This window comes from Barbus barbus (genome assembly GCF_936440315.1).
Source record: "Barbus barbus genome assembly, chromosome: 7".
NCBI classification, from domain to species: Eukaryota; Metazoa; Chordata; class Actinopteri; order Cypriniformes; family Cyprinidae; genus Barbus; species Barbus barbus.
In genome coordinates this window covers 3,076,816-3,093,034 of record NC_136735.1, presented here as the reverse complement: position 1 = coordinate 3,093,034, position 16,219 = coordinate 3,076,816, and the positions used below count along the sequence as shown (strand labels likewise).

The 16,219-nt window shown below is 37.4% G+C and overlaps 1 protein-coding gene across 1 annotated transcript; it reads left to right on the top strand.

The window, feature by feature from the left end:
* The first annotated feature begins 6,645 nt into the window (after positions 1-6,645).
* On the top strand, positions 6,646-13,052 carry LOC306872318 (CMRF35-like molecule 8). Its single transcript, XM_079420819.1, has 6 exons — positions 6,646-6,816; positions 6,989-7,309; positions 9,356-9,487; positions 9,579-9,674; positions 10,711-10,754; positions 10,871-13,052. The coding sequence occupies exons 1-6, from the start codon at positions 6,777-6,779 to the stop codon at positions 11,129-11,131; spliced, it is 894 nt and encodes a 297-aa protein (XP_079276945.1). The 5' UTR covers positions 6,646-6,776; the 3' UTR covers positions 11,132-13,052.
* The last annotated feature ends 3,167 nt before the right edge of the window (positions 13,053-16,219 follow it).

Here is a 16,219-nt window from a genome sequence, read left to right as displayed (position 1 = left end):
GAACAGTGAATTTTGATTTCACAGCTATTGTAATCAATCAGCAATGTGCTTATTTGGTCACCATGGTAACAGCTGCCATGTGCAAGTGTGTCCTCTAGATGTCACTGTCTATTTATAGTCTTTCAGATTCTAGTCAGTAAAAATTCTAGATAGATATGTTTGTAGAAATCTCTCAAATAATATATATATCCCCTTACCAAAAAAGTATATCCTTCAAGTATATTTTTTAAGTATACTTTATGTAGTACGTATACAAATATCAGTGTACTAGTAGTATACTTGTAAGTGTACTATTTCAGTACTCCTTGGGAATAAATTGGCCCACTTTCTAGTATATAAAAGTATACTTTACGTATAACAGTAGTAAACTTTGAGTACACAACTAGTTTACATCAATGTTTTAGCTTGTACTACAATTATACTAAAAGTGAGCTTGTAGGTATACTGATAGTTTACTAATTAAATACTTGTAATTGTATTTTAGTACACTTTGAAGTATAGTCTCAGTAAACTACTAGTTTAATAGTTTTATAACTTTACGTCATACTGTAAGTATACTACTATGTCCCTATTAGTTATTAATTTGTATATATTTTGTTATATGAATATCTGAACATGCAAAACATCAAAAGAAATAACAGGGTTTCTGCTTGTAAACAAACAAACAAAAAACATTTTATTTTAGCTTCATGCATTCTTTTTTAAACACTTGAATGTGGGTAAGTTTCATAAATAAACAATAAAGAAATAAACAACATCTTGAACAAAAAGCTGAAAAAAAGACTATGAATTGGATTCAGAATGATAATCTTCAGCTGAGTTTTGTGCAAGCGCTGCAAGCCTAACAATCATTCTGATCTATGAGAAATGCATGTTCAAAACCTGACCAATCTATAAAAATTAATATGCCAAAGATGTATTAATCTTTGTATACATATGCAATGCTATTTTGTTTGACTGAACACAATTTGTGATTGCATGAGGAAACTAAAACCTGTGATAAACAGCAGAGATATTTTAAATAATATAAATATGTGTTTTTATATTTCTCTTTATTAGTCATCATATTTTGAGTAACTGCATCTAATCAACACAAAGCAAAGCAAAGAAATGTTCAAAAAGGTTCTTGTCATAACCTAACAGAAATGCTCTTGACCACTAGGTGGCGGTGTCGACATGGAAACATCACAGAATGACACCCTATAGTGATCAGGAGCATTTTAACACTATAAACCCTTTGAAAACGATTCATAATTTAGGCGTTAACAGCTACAAACACTAAATTAATGCCTAGTACAAAGTCAGAAAATATACAGTTGGTCATGACATCATATCCTGAAAATACATTTGTTTGGTGTGTAATGTATTTCATGAATCTACAATTTATGTTTTTTATAAGCCTCCAACATGATACTTATAAAACCATGTAAACATCTTTATGCTGCAATAAATGTTAGACTTAAATGATTATTTTATGAATGAATTTATTCCTTGGAATACTTACATACTCTTAAAGTATCACTGTGTGATTCTAATCTTTTATTTGTTTTAATCACTATAGTTTCTCTGTTAACCAAACCCATTACACTCATATTGTAGTGTTATGTTACTGATTTCTAACTTCAATGTGATACTTTGAAAACTATCAATATTTGATACCATTTTCGATAACATGGAGAGAAAGGGCATATAAATTTGAACAGTATCTAAGTTAATTTACTTTTGACCATAGTTTTCTTATCAACTGAAACCCTGCCGTCTGAGGTTCCTCAGGTAAATGGCACTTGGCCAAGGCAGTTGGTTTTTGCAACTAAAATTAAAAAAATAATAATAATTTGGTTTAAATTTATACAGTAACTTTTATACAGTAACATACTGTAAATTAAGGAAAGAACTGTAAAATTAACAGTAAACTGCAGGCAAATGTGCTGCCAATATTTTAACATTAATTTACAGGACTTTTTTTTATATAATACACTGTAATTTTAAATACAGTAAAAAAACTAACAATTAACAGTAGTTTGTAAGTGAAGCTGCTGCCAGGTAAATATTGCAAATCTATAGTGAAGTTTTACAGTGCCGCTATTCTGTAGCACTACTCTGTCAAAGAAAGTTTTCTCCTGCCACTTATTAAAAATGAAAGATGCTCAGCAAGAAAATGTTGTCCATCATTATTTCTGTCACAGTTGAATATGAGCCCCAGCATGCCAGTAAAATCATAACACCCCTCTCATAATCCAAATGAGCAACTCAAACTGAGCCTCACTTCTGTCTTGACGCCCCCTCGGCTTTGACCAGTATGAAAGAATCTGCAGTGCTGCTGTTTTTCTGCTACAAAAGTGAAACTAGTGCACTTTCACGTCTATGTTCAAAAATGGGGGGTGACAGTTAAGGGTTAAAGGGGATTCAGCCTTCTTTTTATTTGTGGTATACTCAGTCTAAATTACATTCACGCTGGTGTTTTAGGAAGCCAAACAAATGAGAATATTCTAATAATAATAATAATAACAACAATGACAACAATAGTCGTGGCCTAATGGTTTATCGAGTCGGACTCGTAACCCAAAGGTTGCGGGTTCGAGTCTCAGATCCGGCAGGGATTGTAGGTGGGGGGAGTGCATGTACAGTGCTCTCTCCACCCTCAATACCACGACTGAGGTGAGACCCTTGAGCAAGGCACCGAACCCCCAACTGCTCCATGGGTGCCGAAGCATAAATGGCTGCCCACTGCTCCGGTGTGTGCGTGTGCACTTTGGATGGCAGAGCACTAATTCCTAGTATGGGTTACCCTACTTGGCCACACGTCACTTTCACTTTAAAAAAATTGCCATATATTGTAAAACAATTGCACTAAAATAATTAAAATTTATATTTCGTAGGTGTATTATTTTTGCTTTACCCTACAGTAGGGAAATTACAATACTTCTTTCCTAATTTCTGGGACATTCTACCAGAAACGTACATTATCTGTCCTTGACTTCTTACAGTGAATAAAAAGTATTTCATCCAACAAAATTTCTAAAACTGACTGATGGTTGATTTCTGTGAGTTGTTCTGTAAAGGAATATGTCATTCATTGGGTTATTCTTTATTAAAAACACTTGAAAATTACGAATCCCGTCTTTGTCCTTGTCCTCAGCCAATGGCTATTGCCATTGTTCTTTTTTATTACCTGTATTGCATATAATATGCATTTAACACATGCCATTGTAAATCCTTATTTGAATAAATAGACATTACACTGTAAATTTGAAGCTTTTTATGCTCACCGACATTTTTAATTTTTTTATTTTGTACCTCTTTTACCTAGGCCTATATAGATATATAGATATAACTGTCATCTATATTAGCTTTGAGTGATGATGACAGTAATTATTCCAAGCCATACAGGCTCCAGTTAGTGCAGCTGAGAGCAATGCCAAGAAAGACTAAATGCAGACCCTGAGAGAAAGGAAAAACATCTTCAAAAAGAAAGGGAAGGAAAGAAGTAAAAGTAGTCATGAGTTCAGTGAGCAAGACCAAAGACATAGGTGCAAATTATGGAGAGAGCAACAGAAGAAAATCTGGTTTTAAGAGAAAGGTCGCAGTTCCAGGGCCTTCGAGGTTAGAAAGGGCTACCATCACAGTAAATATACACTTGTAAAAATCTGGGGGGTTAAATCTGACCCTTTCTGGTCTTTCAAGTTTCTACTAACGGGCTGATGAGCTGAATCAGGTGTTTAATTAGGACGAGTCTGAAAATGTGTTGGTGAGCCTCCAGGAACAGGATTGGGAAACACTGCTTTAACACACACATCGAACACTGGAGATTCTGCTGTGTGCGTTTATGTGATTAAAGATCAGCACACACAGGCATTTACAGATGCGTGCAAAACCATAATGAAGAAAGTAATAAAACCAGTTCATGCAGAAAACCCACTGCCATGTGATGGAGCTCCAACCTGATAATGAGCATCGATTTATTATTTTATTGTTTACGTTCCTGGAATGATCATTGCTGTCTTGAATCATGTCATCATAAATATGTTTAAGATGTTTGTATAATGTTTGTGAAGAAGCAGCAGGTTACCTAAGTCACACTCGTATCACTTTCACTTTGAGACACCAGACAGGTGATAATGATTTGTAACCATAGAAACAAACAAAACACAATCAGAAACCAAGGAAACTGAAACTAAACAGAGCAGAGAAGCATGAACTAAAGGAACGGAGCAGAATATCAAGAATCCCCATAGCAGAACATAACTGTGACAGTAAGAAATGTAATTGTTTTAATGGTGATTAGTGCTCCATTTGCTTGGGATCTAGCTGAGAAGTGTGAGAAATAAAGACATCTTAAAAAAAAAAAAGCCGTTCACACATCCTCAGGCGGTTCTCTTAGGAAGCGAGAGAGAGGAAGCGAGCGAGAATAAAGAGATTACAGGTATACACACAATGTATTCTTCTTCTTTTAAAGTATAAAATCAGCCTTACACTAAAAATCCTTAAAACAATCTTACAGAGAGTGTTTCCTATATATTACATGAATTATAATTATTTTCTTAATCAACAAATTGTGGCTTCCTCCCCTTGTTTAAATAATAAATGTAATCAAATGTAATGTTTAATCGGGTGACATCAATCCATGCTCTCATAGTGATGCTTATTTTATTTTTTTTATCTGAAAAACAGTGTATATTGTCTCCAATGTTATTATTATTAATATTAATATTCCATTAAATGGCCTGCTAAAGGTGTAACAAAAACTCATGGTTATGCACAGATTTTGCTTTCATTTTTAATAAGCTTTGATTAAAGTTTCTCAGTCTGGAGGGAGTTCAAGAAAATGTCATATTGTAGGAAGCAGTGATTAATAGAGTGATTATAAATTTAACGTTACTCACGGTTCTGCGCTGGCTTCTGGACAGCCGTTAAAGCACTCTTCCAGAGTGTCCAAGATGTCAGACTTATGATCATTCGTCCATTCCAGACACCTTTGACAGTTTGATTTACAGGTGCTCTCGTGACATCCACAGCCGCAACGATCATCACAGTTGCCCTCGCAGTTCTCACATGCTTCCTTGCTGTTTCCGCAACCCATGACTTGCAAGTTTACCTTAATCTGAAGCGGAGATCTGGTTTGGAAATATTCTCAAATCCTAAAACAGTCTTCTGAATGTGATGTAAGTGATACTTACGGAGGACAAGCATGTGCTGCAGGGGTTTCTGACCAACATTCATGCAAAATTTATAGGTCTATTCATTGTAATGGTCATGACGTGCAACATCCCAGCTTATAGGTGACCGTAAAGTCACAGATATGTATATCGATAATATATGAACAGTTTCAGTTGCAGTATATAGAGGCATCATTACAGGTTTTGAAGTATTACCTTATCTTGGTTGTTTTATGGACTGTAATTTATAATTTTTTTATTGTATGTCATCATTTCAGTCAGATAAAGGCACATCTTCTTCCAGTAGGTGTATAAATTAGTGCAGATGAGCTTTCTGATAGAGGGGTAGAAGTTTTGTTTGACATTCGTGAGGATCCCCATTATTGTCTATCACATTGTATGAATAACAGCTGTAGAATCTTCTTGCTGGATCTTGCTGAATGCTGACAGTTGATATCTGAAATGCATAAGTAGCAGTTAAAAGTAACCAATGAGTTGCTTCGATGGCAAACGAGGAGTAGGAATTTAGCAGCATTGGGCTGCTGTGCATGCCAATTTCTACTTTGATTTGAGTAGATTTTTTCTGGGTTATACTTTAGATTTTTAACATGCTGGTTTGTTTTGATTATACTTTCATTGCAAAGATATTGAAAAAACAAACCACCAGCGGGGTCACGTTTGAAGAGGTGGAGACTGGTGACTGCAGACTGAAACTTGGTTTCAATTAGCTAGTATTATCAGATTACCATCTATGTCACTTGGAGTGACTGACATCCTTTTTACAACCTTACAATTGACATAAGAGAAAATCTAGTGGCATTTGCCTAATGTGGGAAACTAGTGCGGAACAAAATAGCAAAGGTTACATCGTTTTGAGCCAAAAATTTGTAATTTGCCTGTTTTTCACCAATAAAGAGTAGTTGTGTCATGTCATTGACATTTCCATTTGATTCCTGGTGTCAGATTTATATGAAAAAGTGGGTTCATTTGTGTTTGTATGTTGTACGGTTCAGGAGTTAAGAAAATGTGTGTTTTTCGCCACTTGCAATGACATCATTTCAAGATGGCCGCAAAAAGAAACCCATGGGACATTAGATGACCTCGGCAACATCAAAACGTCTTAACTACACACCATTAGGGTTACAAAAAACAGGTTACCAAAAAAACAAACAAACAAAAAACTGCCAAGCGGGTTCATGGGAACCTATTCTTCCTGCCCTACTAAATGTGATGCACTCAAGAGACACTTTTATACTCACAAAAGAGTTAAAACATGAAATATTATCATTCTGAGAAATAAGACTTTGAAATGATAGAATAATTCTGTTACAATCTCTGTAAAAATGCTTTTTATGAGTTTTATGTTCACGTTCATGTGAAACGTGAAATAATAGTTTCACTTCTCTCTGTATTAACCATCTCTTTCTCTTTCTTTCTCTCTCCCTCTCTCTCCCTCCCTCTCTCTATCTCTCTCTCTCTCTCTCTCAGAGGAAGTGGGTGTCTCTGTCACATTCATCAGTTCATGTTAAGCATGTAACCAGGAAAGAAACACTCAAACTCATCTGAACACACATCAAGAATCTACTAACAACAGAGAAGATCACTGAATAAGAGAGAAGAATGAAGATCATCTGGACTTTCACTCTGCTGATGATTCCTGGTGAGAAACTAACAATCACATTAATCAGGGAACAGCACTGAAAACAGCACAGATTTGCGACAAGAATATAGCCTTTAACTTAAGTGCATGTTTTCTAAGAAAATGTAAAAGTTCATCTCTATTCAGTCTCATGAATATATTATTGTTGTATTGAGATGCTGGTTTGTTGTAGGTGTGTTGAGCTCCATCAGTGTGACAGGATATTCAGGAGGAGGAATCAACATCACATGCAGATATGATAAAGGATATACAGCATATGCAAAGTATTTTTGTAGAGGACAAAATCCAGGCTGCGCCGACCTCATCAAGACTGTAGAGAAAAATGAATGGGTTGATTCTGGAAGATTCTCTCTGTATGACGACACAACAGCAGCAGTTTTCACTGTGACCTTCAGAGATCTGAGTGAACAGGATTCTGGGACGTACCAGTGTGCAGTTGATATATCTATCAGTAAAGATTTCTACACTGAAGTGAATCTGAAAGTTTTAACAGGTGAGTAACTGAGACCCTCAAACCTGTAATGATCTCCACAACATCAGCACAATCAACACTGACTGTAATTTGCACATGTAATTCTGTATATAAAAGAAAACAAGCAAAAAAACACCATAAGATCAATAACCATGGCAAATATAATGTATTTTTATCTAGCAATATCAGATTTACACTCAGAACATAATGAATGCCTTAATCAAGTGCAAAAAGACACATGATCTAAAATGAAGAAGCAGAGACTGTGTGTGTGTGTGTGTGTGCCTGGTATTTATCACGTTATGGTGACCAAATGTCCCCACAAGGATAGTAATAACAGTAAATTTTGACCTTGGGGGGACATTTTTTAGGTCTCCATGAGAAAACAAGCTTATAAATCATACAGGATTTTTACAGAAGTTGTTTATAAATTCTAAAAATGCAGAAAATGTCCTGTGAGGGTTGGGTTAGGTGTAGGGTTGGCCGATAGAAAATACAGTTTGTACAGTATAAAAACCATTACGCCTATGGAATGTCCCCATAAAACATAGGAACACAACGTGTGTACGTGTATGTGTGTGTGTGTGTGTGTGTGTTTTTCTATCCCGGTGAGGACCTGAATACACACTGACTTATGAGGACTAGCGTCACCATGAAGATGATTATAGATTTTAACCGATTGCCCGAGGCCAACATAAAAGACTCAGGGCAGTTGATGGGCCACTGCTGCATGTCGTCATGCAAACTTGTCATCTGCACATGTTATTGAGCCTCGATCATTTTAAACATTCAAGAGATTTTAAATAATTCAAGCAAAATACGCCAAAGAACACAATGGAGTATTTGCACGCTGTGTTTGGTGCTCACACAGAGCAGCTCTCAGGCTGGTTTCAGACAGCACTCAAACATCAGGTTTCTTTCAGGTTCTCTTGTGTTTGAAAGAACAAATACATCTCGCTAGTTTAAACATGCAAGCACAAAAAGACGCAAAAGAGCTTAATTGAGCACCTGCACACTGTGTTCTGTCCACACAGCATGCACGCAGAGAGCCGCATCTCACAGCCCTTAAACACCTAATTGAGTTTTGCCTCTTCTTGTGCTGGAACGGACAAATGCATACAAAATTATGTCGAAATACCCATCTTTGCGAGTATCCTTGAAAAACTGTTGGCTATGTCTTTAGTGAACGTAAACTGTTGAGAAAGAAATCGGATGTGTATCAATATATTGGAGGCATTGTCTCTTAAAGTGACCATCCCTAATATACTAGCTGCTGTCGGTGTCCTTAAAGGATTAGTTCAAAACAATACAACTAGAATAACTTTGGACGTTAAAAGCATGGAGTCCATTCGAATCATACCATAAAACAGTCCATAAGAATCCAAGAGTGTTGCAAGTTCCAGTTTAAAAGTGTCCACCAGTTTATATACAATCCAAAGTAAGTGATAATCCAAAACAAGTGAATGCTGGAATGGTAAATCCTTAAAAACAACTCCTTAATCTAACGTGTTCAGTGCTTTGGTCAGTCACTCTGATTATCTATCATGCTGCCTCCTTTATGCTGGCCTACTTCCTGATTCCTGTCATCACTCACTTTCTTGAGAAAGGCTACAGCAGCTTGTGAATGCAGGAACTAGATATCTAGAGACAGTTTGAAGTGTGTGGTCATTTGGTATTACAGCAGTGTTTGGTGTTGCACATTAGTGTGCTCATTTGGCCTCAGTATTACTAATTCTCTTTTGCATGTAAAGTAGGAAGCTTGCCTTTGAAAAAACTGAAATAGGTTTTGTCTTTCACTTGTGCTGTTTTGTGTTGTTCACTATGCATTTATTATTTATTTATTTATTTTTGCTCAATTGCTCACTTCTAAGTTACTAAAACTCAAATTAAGAACTTGTGGTTTTGTTTTCTGGGTGTCTGTGCTTCAGCAAACATGAATTCAGGACAGAGGAGGAGTGAATGAGATCAGTAAGAGACACGTTACTGAGACATGTGATGTCAAGATCTGTGCGTTTAAAAAAAAAACTATTTGTTTATCTCTCCATGTTATTATTGTTTTATATAAAGATGTTTCAAAAACAACATCATCATTACTACCTTTATCATCAACACCACCATCATCATCACCATCATCATCATCATCTGTTTTCGAAACATCCACATCTAACTTCACAACAGTGCCTCCTCGCATGCTAAAAGGTGCCTGTGTGCTAAAATATAAACATCTGATCTGATATTCAGCTCAGAGTGATCAGACTGATTGATCTGATTGTTTCTCTTGTGTTTTCAGAGTTACCTCTGATCATCTCTCTGGTTCTGGTTCTTCTGGTTCTGATCATCGTTGGTGTCTTGTTACTGTTTCTCTATAAGAAGCATCAGTCTCCAGGTAAAACTCCTTTATGGCTCATTTCTACCGAGCGAAAATTAATAGGTAGAAAACAGCCTTTTTCTAATTCCTAATTACAGCCAACGGCAACCAACATGCACAATCAGCATAAACTTTTTTTAAATAAAACAAGCAGTAAACGGTTCAGTCATCCCAACTGGCAGATATTTACTCTAATAGACAGAAAACTTAAGCAAAATACTTATGCGCTCTTGCGTGTCCACAGCCAATTCGCTCAGATACATGAACACTGAGTGCCCGGTGATTGCATGGAGCTCTGAAATCGGCATAGCAAATTTTCAAATAGGCACTATCTATATTAATTAACCGCAGATTTGAGTTGTAAACAACTACATTCTCGCCTGAAAAAGCTCTTAAAACTACATTTTTTGACACAATAACAGTAATATTTTGAACATTATGCGGGTTTTTGGGCAATGACGCTTCACAAGTCCACAAGAACAGACAAGAACGCATACTGAGAAACGGCTATTGTCTGTGTGAAAATATAAAAGTATAAAATACACTGTTATATTTTTTTGAGTTTGCGCACTCTGATGTAAATATGCCGAACACTCATGGACAGCAAAGCGGAACGAGTGAAGGAGAAGCTTTATCCCCTTGTATCATGCAAAAGTGATGATTCTAGTCAACCAATCAACATTCTGCAGTGAGTTTAGCTCCACCCTTTTGGTACCCTTTGCTGTGCTAGGTACCCCAATAGAAGGGTACTAAAAAAGTAGTACGGTACAGTTCGCTATTTTGGTACCATTCACAACTTCTGAAATAATTGTGTACCAAAATATTTTCATACCATACTGTACTGTACCAAACCGTACCGCTCAGTCATTAGATACAGAAGCTACCATTCAAATCAGGTTTAATTTTTTATTTTTTTTTTCACTATGATTCTTTTGCCACCTAATGGCTACAACTACAAAATACAGATATTTGATGATGTACGAAAACATTTCCATTAGACATCAGTGTTGAAATGTGAAAAAAATGTATTAATTTCAGACTCTTGTTTTGGTAGGCGGTGATTTGTCGTCTCAGACTGAAGCAGGAAAACATGAACTGGTTGGTTCAGCAGTTGTATAAAATATGTTAATTTTTATTCATAATGAGCATAAATTCTAATGTCTACCCTCATGTAAATCTTCAGAGCTGTAAATAACTTCTCTGTCTCTCTGCAGGTTTCTCACACTGGTCGCAATCATGAGAACATTACAGGCACTCAGAAACAATTACCCACAAACCCCTCTGTTTCGCCTGACTGTGTTTATGCTACAGTTCAGAAAGCCACTGGTGACTCTAAGATCTTGATCACATCTGCTGAGGATCTGAATTACGCCGTGGTGAATTTCCACAAGAAAGCAGACTGTCCTGACAGTGTCAGATTGAGGAATAATCAGGATTACAGTGAATACGCTGCTATCCATCATCTCACTGCCTGACCAGCCTTTTTCACCTTGTCTTTGGCATTAAGTATTTTTGTTACTTACAGTCATTCAGTGATGCTCATTTGCTGTATATTTTAGACATAGTCTTGTGACTTTTCAAGTTTGATGCATGTTTAAATGACAACACAGTTTTTTGTAATCTGGACGGCCATCGGGACAAGACCATGGGAACCAGATGAGTCCTCTGCACAATCTGACTTTGTTGCAACCTAGAATTAAACTGCTGGTCATGTCTGGCCAAAGGAGAACGGCACACTATTTCGACACACTATTTCGACACACTATTTCCCTTTTTTTAAAGGTCCCATGACATGCTGTTTTTTGGATACTTTTATATAGGCCTAAGTGGTCCCTAGTACTGTATCTGAAGTCTCGTTCCCGAAATTCAGCCTTGGTGCAGAATTTCAGCCACTACAAGCCAGTCCCAAAATGAGCTTTCCTTAGGACGAGCCATTTCTGTGTCTGTAGCTTTAAATGCTAATGAGGAGGAGAGAGGCGGGGAAAGGTGGAGGGTGGGTGTGTGGCCTTAACCAGCTTGTGGCCACGGTACCATGTGCTAATGTTGACAGTGGATGTATGGCAATGGCTCGTAGACACACAGTCATTCAAGCTTTTCAGCTTGACCCAGAATCTGATCCGGATGGAGAAGCACCAGATGAAGAAGTTGCAACTCAGCGGCTACAGCAGGATGTCTCCGAATGGTTAGTTTAAAATATTGTGTCTGGATACGGTCAGTCCCACACATAGACTTTACCTGGGCGGGCCGCAACAATATCCAGCCCTTTCAGTTTGCCTTAAAGCAGCAGACTCATCAATAAATTTTACAAAACAGCGTTTCCAATTCCAAATCAGTGTTTAAGGAGTATAGTGAGAGTGATTCAGGGTTAACGTATTATTAATGGGTTGTGTTTACTATTTATACTTGTTTTATGTATGACAACAGAAAATATGTAAATGTGAACAGCTTTATTGGGCATTCAGTTGTATTACAGTATGTGACAGTTCATAGAGTAGAACAGATCTGAAGTGCCAAAAAACAATGCTTCGCTCGTTTGCAAGCCATGATGTCTCTTGAGGAAAAAAACATATTGCGCTCGCCTCGCATGGTCGTAGCTCATTTTCTCATGGGCGGGCAAAGCAGAGAAAGGGGAGGTAACCTTTCCCCGTATGACGACATAAAGGGAAGATTCCAGATTGGGCCATCTGAGCTATCATTTTCTCAAAGGCGAATACCCAGGGCTCGGTTTACACCTGTCGCCATTTCTAGCCACTGGGGGACCATAGGCAGGCTCATAATGGGAACTCATATTAATGTTAAAAAACCTCATAAAGTGAAATGGGACCTTTAATACTCTAAAGCCTCTTTGACACAATCTGAATTGTAAAAGCCCTACATAAATAACAGTGACTTGACTTGACTTTGTTCTGTAAATGATACTAAAACAGTTGATCAGAAACCCTTGATTGTTTGGTCAGAGTTTGATGTAAATAACTACTGAATATTTCAGACACAAAAGTGTGGAATGAAAGCAGAATATGCAGCTGTACTCAGTTTATTTAACTACAAAGTTGTAGCTCTTGTAAAACTCGTTAAGGCTTAATTTTATGAAGCTCTTAAACTGTAGCAAAAACAGCAGCTATTGTATTTTCTTAGAAACTAAACCGTCTCAATTATCAAGCTCACGGCCGCTAGCCAACTGTCCTATATTAGCATATATTCACACTCAGGCAATTGTACAATGTCTGCCATTTTCTCCATGCTCGAGTAGCTGTAGCGACAACAATGTCTTATAAGCAACACAGGTGTTTTGTCGTTGGATGTAAAAGTAAACATAAGAGTCTTCATTTTCTCCCGACATCAGAGGATGCAGTGGGTTTGATTTGTTGTTGATGGCAACACGCCACCGAATACACCAAATAAAAAAAATAAAAAAACTGCAAGAGAGGGATGGAGTAAGCAATAGCTCATTATCATTTAAAGAGACATACACCGAAACAGGTTAGTGTGAACAGAGCTGTTTTTGACAAGGTAGATATAGTGTTGTTTTACACGACCATTGAGGAACTTTAAGTATGTTGCAGACATTTCATGAACACCCTAAAGAATATGTGTGTGTGTGTGTGTGTGTGTGTGTGTGTGTGTGTGTGTGTGTGTGTGTGTGTGTGTGTGTGTGTGTGTGTGTGTGTGTGTGTGTGTGTGTTTGCGTGTGCGTGCGCGTGCGTGTGCGTGTGCGTGTGAAGATTGGTGTCCAGAACTGGTCTAGTTTGGTTTCAGTTTAGTGTCTGTCCATGTTTTAGTTTTATTTTTTTATTTTTTTCTTATGCTTGGAGCACATAGGCAGAGGTGGAAAGTCCAGGGGCCAAAGAGTAAAAGTCCTGCCATATATTTGTTCCACCCATGAACTCAGCAGCTGATTTCACCAGAGGAGGAACCAAGACATTCCTTTCAAGTCACAAATGAGTCTCAAGTCATATCCCAAGTCCTCAAAAAGTTAAAGTTAATGAGATAATTAAGTGACTAATTAAATGATGATTAAGCATTAGTGATGGACACCTGATGTTAACAATCAACATCACTGAAGAAAAGAGAAACACAAGAACTACAACTGACTTCAGCCACAGCCTTGGATTAAATTAACTGGAAAAAACAACAGCAAAAAAACAAACAAACAAACAAAAAACACGTTGCCACCATAATTGTGGTCAGTGTTTGCTTTAGTTGTGCTCCTGAGCCTTTTAACAATGCAAAGTAATTTTATTCAAAGTAATAAGTAACTGCAATATTATTTCACAGCAGACATTTGTGCACTGCTGAATCAAACCTTGAAGTATAGCAGATTAGTTTATGCCTTCTGTTTACAGCTCATGATGACTGAAAAAATTAAGTTGTCTCTTTTTGGTTTATGAACTAACATTCAGCTATTACAGCACTGCAACAAAAAAAGTCTTCTTAAATACATGAACACTTATCATATGATCATCAACAGTGCTGACAATAATTATTCATAATGCAGTCCATGATGGGAGTTTTTACTAGTGATGGTGAAATGAAGCTTCGTGAAGCTTTAAGCTTGGTTCACAAAAGGGTTCATTTCTGGAGGCTTCATTTGCTCACAATACCACCTGGTGGCCAAAGATTGTAAAACAAGCAGATATATTACAGACAGAGGTGGATAATCCAGGGGTCAGAAAGTAAAAGTCCTGCCATATGTTTATTCCACCCATGAACTCAGCAGCTGATTTCACCAGAGGAGGCGTTCATTCCCTTACCGTGCGTTCTTGACTAGTTGTGTGTGTTTTTGTTGAGTGCCTGGCCTGTGAGTTTTCATTGGCCAGGAGCTCTTGTTTTTGTTTGGTGTCAGCACATGCCTTCTGTCATGTTTGTGTCTAGTGTCTAGAATACACCCCGTCCTCCTTGTGGATTCATTAACTTGCCCTCCCTCGTTACCCTCTTTGTTTGCCTCCCTTTTTATTTCTCCCTGTGTTCTTTGACTTTTGTGAGAACATTTGTTGCATGTGCCTGCATCATGTGCTCCCCAGTGTTTGCTGACTTGTCGTGTCCTGTCTTTTCCCTGCCTAGTCATGCTGCCAGATTGTGTTTTTTTGGGGTTTTCGATCCTGGACTTGGGGACTGATGATGAATGATGATGAAATTAAATCAGATAGAGTTAGAATGTATCAGCCTCTGTTATCTAGAGTTTCATGACAGAACTTTGTTTAACACACCAGATTCAGGTCATCAGTTTATTAGGAGACAGCTCTATGAACCGCACTGAGCGTGTCAAATAAGAGACATGTACCAATGTGCAGAGCGGTGGGTACACGCAGGTCCAGGACTGGAAAACAAGGAGTGGAGCTATATATTGTCTATTTTTAATTCTCCCAGCCCACATCCTTTCGCTCATCAGACGGTGGATTGCTACTTACACTGCTGCCTGGTGCTATACCTGGTGCTATACAAAGCACACAAACTGCCAGAATGTCAATATCCCCAGTATTCCCATCTTCAAGCTGCAGAGTGGCTTGTTATCTCCTCTGGTTAAGTGTCTTATCTCCCCTTGTCCCTCCCTCACTTCTGCCCGCAGACTGCCAAGTCCATTTTATAAATCATCTTTAAAGAGTCCAGACATGTTCAAGGTCAGTTATTCAACATTATAGGATGTTTCTGAATTTCATGTCGATGAGAACAGGAGCTCATCTGGACAGACTGTGTTTGTGATGAATCTCGGCTGCTGTCCGTGGTGCTGAGCATCTGCTGAGCAACGACTCTCCTCAGCTGGACATTTGCTCATGGTTTGTGGTTTCTAGCAGGTTTTGATCTCATATAGGGAAAACACGTGACACATATATGTTGCTATGCTAATATGATATGTTTAAAGTATGTTTGGATTATTAGCAAAAGTTAAATTAAGTCTTAAAACACTACAAGCTAAATTTTGAGATTTTGGTCTATTTTGCCTCCATAACATCTTATTCAGACTACTAGAAATAAAACATACAGACATTTGTTCATTTATAATGTTTATTTTATTTCATATATATATTTGCTGTATTTGCTTCAATTATAATGTACAGTCGTGCTCAAAAGTTTGCATACCCTGGCAGAAGTTGTGACATTTTGGCATTGATTTTGAATATATGAGTGATAGTGCCAGAAAAAAAAAGTATTTTATTTAAGAATAGTGATCATATGAAGCCTTTATTTTCACATAGTTGTTTGGCTTCTTTTTAAATTATAATGAAAACAGAAAATACTCAAATGGCCCTGATCAAAAGTTTACATGTTTTGCCTTGTTACAGACACACAGGGTGACACACACACATTTAAATAGCAGTTAAAAGTTAATTTGCCAGACCTGTTCCTTTTTAAAATGTCTATTAGTCAATGCACTGAACAGTCAAATAAAACTGAGCCATGGGAAAAGAAATATCAAAAGACCTGCTTTATAAAGAAGGAAAATTATGTAAAAAGGTGTCCAGAGCCTTAAAACAATGCCTGTCAGTACTGTTCAGTCACTTATTAAGAAGTGGAAAATGCATGGATCTACTGATACCAAGCTAAGGTCAGTTAGACCAAGAAAG

Coding starts and splice junctions, on each gene's coding strand:
- LOC306872318 (XM_079420819.1), top strand. CDS start 6,777: ATGAAGATCATCTGGACTTTCACTCTGCTGATGATTCCTG. Junction 6,817..6,988: donor CACTCTGCTGATGATTCCTG/GTGAGAAACTAA, acceptor GGTTTGTTGTAG/GTGTGTTGAGCTCCATCAGT. Junction 7,310..9,355: donor GAATCTGAAAGTTTTAACAG/GTGAGTAACTGA, acceptor TTTTATATAAAG/ATGTTTCAAAAACAACATCA.